The sequence below is a fragment of the Astatotilapia calliptera genome, chromosome 23, assembly GCF_900246225.1.
Source record: "Astatotilapia calliptera chromosome 23, fAstCal1.2, whole genome shotgun sequence".
NCBI lineage: Eukaryota > Metazoa > Chordata > Actinopteri > Cichliformes > Cichlidae > Astatotilapia > Astatotilapia calliptera.
The window spans coordinates 29958221-29962970 of NC_039323.1; the positions used below are offsets into that span (position 1 = coordinate 29958221).

A 4750-nucleotide genomic window follows, 5' to 3' on the forward strand; every position below is an offset into this window, starting at 1 on the left:
TTTTTTCAGGAGCAGGAGGATAAGAGAGACTGGAGGAGGAGACTCTAGCTTCACATAAGTATGAACTGCAGACTTAACACTGTGGTTGCTGATTTTGAGTTACTGATGTTTGCATTAAGAAAACTGTGCTATATTAGCTGTGTTTTGATTAAGGTATCATGTTATATTATTGGGAATGCCAAATGCTACAGTGGAGAAGACTTTTTGATACCACTCATGACAGGAATATGTTATTATTAACCACAGCAGGCCACTGTAAAAAAGTCAATTAAATTTTATAGAGGAAAATCGCCAAAACCTTAACAATACCTATGAATGACTTGCCACATTCAGAATAGAGATATGCAATAATAAACATTGGTCCACATGATTTAGGTTCTCACTTGAAATAGTAAGTTATTAAATGTAGAATATAATCGACAGGGACATTTGATAGGATGTGGTACTGCAAAAGAACAAGAGCAAAGTAAATAAAGAAAATATTGTGTTTAGTTTGGATATTTTCAAATTAAAATGTACCATTACACTCAGAGGATCAATATGAAATAAAACATATGCAAAATTTGTAGGAAGTACATGACTGATAACTGTCCAATCCACTTCTGTTCTTTTTATCATGAAATGATCTACAAAGAAATGATCATCATACTAAATTTTGCTAATTAGGCCTTTATATCAGCTATGATAAGTTTATTATAGATTTAGTGTAGTGCTTATTGCTGTGCATCAAACATGCCCCAAATGTGACTGAAATATGTAGAAACTGCTGTGTAGAAACTAGCTGTCTCCAAATTTCTCATTTTGCCAAAATTCATACAGAGTGACCTGAAACTGTGCTGTAACCTCAGTGTGTTGGTTTTGTTGGACCATTTAATATTTACAGTAAGTTACTGTAGCAGCACGTCTTAGTTTGAGTTTATAGACTTCGTTTATTGTTTTAATAGAATGTAAAAATGTCCTTATAACAGTTCCACCATCATTTGTTAAACATTGTCATTCTGTTCAGTCCAATAATTTACTGTAGAAGTCTTTAGTATTTAAAGCCCTACATGTATTGTATTTTTGAGATTATAAGGCATAATGTCAATAAACAAGCCTGTTTTTAAGGCAGATTAAGCCAAACAAACAGTCAGATAAGTCAAACTTTATTCAAGTCATTCACAAACAACTCTCAACACTGTTCAGTTGTAACACATAAAATACAGAACAATACACTCACTTTTTCAGTTCATTCCTCATCCACAAATCCATCAAACTCTTCATGGGTTGATCAGTTTGAAATCTGCTTCTTAAGCATGTCTCTTAGCACGTGCCAGGTCCTTGTACACACACCATAATGTTATGTTGAAGCACCGTACGAATTACTCTGCGAGGGTCCTGACTATGGTAGCCATAATGCTCTGACAATACATCAAGCAGCGCAGCTTTGTAGCTTACGAAGTATTACTAAAATATTTGACAGAATTTTGAGCGCTGTGTACCACAGAAATCCCGTTTGAGGTCAGTAAGCATAACCAGAATCGATACACTAGGCACATTGTATGTTTTTGAGAAAATGACAGGATTTTAGGTGTGCCATATAGTCTGAAGAATATGGTAAATCCAAGCATGTTGGAAATATGACTAATTCCAGGCCTTTTGTGTCTTACAGGTGACCTGCTGCAGAAGATCCTCTCTCTCTCTCTATCATTATAAGCAATTCTGTCTATCCTATCACTCTCCCAACTCTATCTAATTTGAAAGCCATTCTATCTTGTATCCCTCTATCCCTACTGCTCTATCTAATTTGAAAGCCATTCTATCTTGTATCCCTCTATCCCTACTGCTCTATCTAATTTGAAAGCCATTCTATCTTGTATCCCTCTATCCCTACCGCTCTATCTAATTTGAAAGCCATTCTATCTTGTATCCCTCTATCCCTACCGCTCTATCTAATTTGAAAGCCATTCCATCTTGTATCCCTCTATCTCTACTGCTCTATCTAATTTGAGAATCCAAGTTTTGAGAATCCTTTCAGAATCCAATTTTCAGAAATCCAAGTTACCAGAACTTGATCTATCTGTTACAGAATTCTGAGAGATCTCTGCTCTCACTGCTCTTTCTTTCCTGTCATTAAGCTCTCTCACATTCAGTCATTTTGCTGGAAATTACAAGTTGAATATACAGTAGTAGAATTACAGTACAGTAGAACTTATAGTAGAAACTACTTACACAGCCCTACATTTGTCATTTTAATTTTGCATTAGACTTTAGTTTGGACTGCTAGTTTGGCTTACTTTGATCAATTGTATAAAATATCACCTCTTTATAAGTTTATTTGTAATAAGATAATCTGGTTATTTTGTAATACATACATTCAGATAAATAATAAATTAGATCCAGTCTGTTAGTCTGTTTCATTGGCTATAACATTTGACTGCAAGTTTATAGTACTATTATTTAAGGACAAACCCATTTTGTCACTCAGTGTAAGTATTCAGTTAGTATTGTCATCGAGAAGTGCCTGAGGACCCAGACTTCCTGTTTCCTGACTGCTGCAGAACATCCAGCTGAAGAAACCCCGTTTCTAAAAGAGCTACAATAAAACGGACCAAATTGTTTCCAGAGAACTTTGAATTTCCTTTATTTTGAGTTTGGAGTACAAATCAGCTTTTTAACATCTATTCATATATTCATAAAAACATTTTATAGTATAATAGTACATTTCTCAGATTTAACAGTAACTTAAGGAGTTATAAGTTTTTCTGTGTTTCAAGGTTCAGTTTTGTTTATATTTGTGTATAACCACATATAAGCTCCAGATTGTACTTCAGCAAAATGCCAAGAAAAGGTCAAAGGTCGCAGTCCTTGAAGCTTAGATGGCAAAAGCAGAAAGAACAGGTGAATGTTTCTCAGAGCAGTGAGCAGGTAAAGGTTTGTGTTTCAGCTTTTCCCAGCACAGAAGTGCAGAGCAGTGTTCAGACAGCCACAGTGTCTTATGCAGATGTGGTAAAAAAAGGTGTTCCCTCAGTGTCTGTCCCAGAGCCTGAAGTTATGCAGGTAATCCAGACTGAACCCCAGCTAACTGTACAAACACAGCATGATGGAGAGACAGCCAAAGTATCTTATGCAGATGTGGTAAAGAGAAGTGTTCCCTCAGTGTCTGTCCCAGAGCCTGAAGTTATGCAGGTAATCCAGACTAAACCCCAGCTAACTGTACAAACACAGCATGATGGACAAGCTCCAGGACAGTCTCATGTACAGGTTACAAACAGTGAAAGTCCACGAGTGAGTAGCGTCTGTGCTTCCCGAAGCCAGGCCGCTCCTAGGTATGGAAAGTACCGGAATCAGCAATGCATGGCTAACAGTTTGGTTTTCCTGTCATTCTTACACGAGGATGAATTTATTACCAGAGCAGATCTAAACCGTGTGTTGGACAAAGGCCATGCCGTCTATTCAGATGCCAGACTGAGGTTTGTGAACAGTGTGTTTCTAGCCTGCGATGAACTTCCCTCAGTTGTTACCAGCCGCACACACGAGTATCAAGTCGACATGTCTCAGTTTGCTCATTACGGCACATTTGATGGTACAGATCACTTTCCGAGCCTTGAACAGGGATTACAGTGTTTGGCTTCAGACGTTCGCTACGCTTTGCTAGTCATGGGAGGAACAGTCATCGCTGTTAGCAGGCTGACTTCAGGTGAATATGCATATTTTGACCCTCACCCACGTAAGTCTACTGGTATGCCATTGTCGCTAAGTGCAAGTGGTGGAACTGCAGTTATGTTGAAATTCACACGTCTTAATGACATGATTGACAGGATCAAACGTTTGTACAGAATGTTTAGCATCGCACCAAGCTGTACTTATGAGCTACAGCCCATCGAGTTTCACAGTGAAAACGCTGCTGACCAAAGAGATGCTAATGAATACAGACAAACAGCTACAACTGTTCCAGCACCAGCTTTAAATGAACCTGAATTTGAAACCCCAAAGTCCACTGAGCAGACACAGAAAACTGTGGCCGACACTTTAGCTACTGAAGTGATGTCATCCAGAGTGGATTATTCAAATGAGACAGCTGCTGAGCTGAACCATCGTCCTTCTGAGTATTTAGAAAAAGAAACCTCTGCATCCTCTGTGAGAGAAACTCAGGTAACATCAGATTCTGTTCCTCAGAATGATTCAAACAGTGCCTCCAGTTCAACTAAGATAACAGAGGAACTCTCAGATAAACTGCTGAAATATAGTAAACATGAAAGGCAAAAAATGAGGAGAAGATTATTGACCCAACAAAAGCTACCACAGAGAAAGGAAAATCAGAAGACGAAAGAAAGGCAGATGTACAGGTTTGATGAAAGCTTCAAGACAAAGAAAAAAAACTCAACTAAGAAGTGTAATGATCCTGATCACAGACAGAAAAGGAGTCTGTACAAAAATGAATTGTATAAATTAAATGCTACCTATAAGGAGAAACAGAGAGAACATTTTAGAAAGATGTATAGGGAAAGTGCTAAAATTAGAGAGAGAAAAAGAGAACGTGTCATAAGGACATATAAAGACAATCCCCTATTCAGAGATAAGCAGAAGGAACGTATAACAAGAACATATAGAGAGTCTCCCATATTCAGAGATAAGCAGAAGGAACGTGTAACAAGAACATATAGAGAGTCTCCCATATTCAGAGATAAGCAGAAGGAACGTGTAACAAGAACATATAGAGAGTCTCCCATATTCAGAGAAAAGCAGAAGGAACGTGTAACAAGAACAA

At 37.8% G+C, this 4750-nt stretch overlaps 1 protein-coding gene across 1 annotated transcript; it reads left to right on the plus strand.

The window, feature by feature from the left end:
* The first annotated feature begins 608 nt into the window (after positions 1 to 608).
* LOC113016857 (uncharacterized) lies at positions 609 to 4093 on the plus strand. The gene is made up of 2 exons (XM_026160015.1): positions 609 to 3679; positions 3819 to 4093. Exons 1-2 carry the CDS (start codon positions 2818 to 2820, stop codon positions 3947 to 3949), a joined length of 993 nt encoding a protein of 330 aa, XP_026015800.1. The 5' UTR covers positions 609 to 2817; the 3' UTR covers positions 3950 to 4093.
* The last annotated feature ends 657 nt before the right edge of the window (positions 4094 to 4750 follow it).

Coding starts and splice junctions, on each gene's coding strand:
- LOC113016857 (XM_026160015.1), top strand. CDS start 2,818: ATGCCAAGAAAAGGTCAAAGGTCGCAGTCCTTGAAGCTTAGATGGCAA. Junction 3,680..3,818: donor TGTTAGCAGGCTGACTTCAG/GTGAATATGCAT, acceptor ACGTTTGTACAG/AATGTTTAGCATCGCACCAA.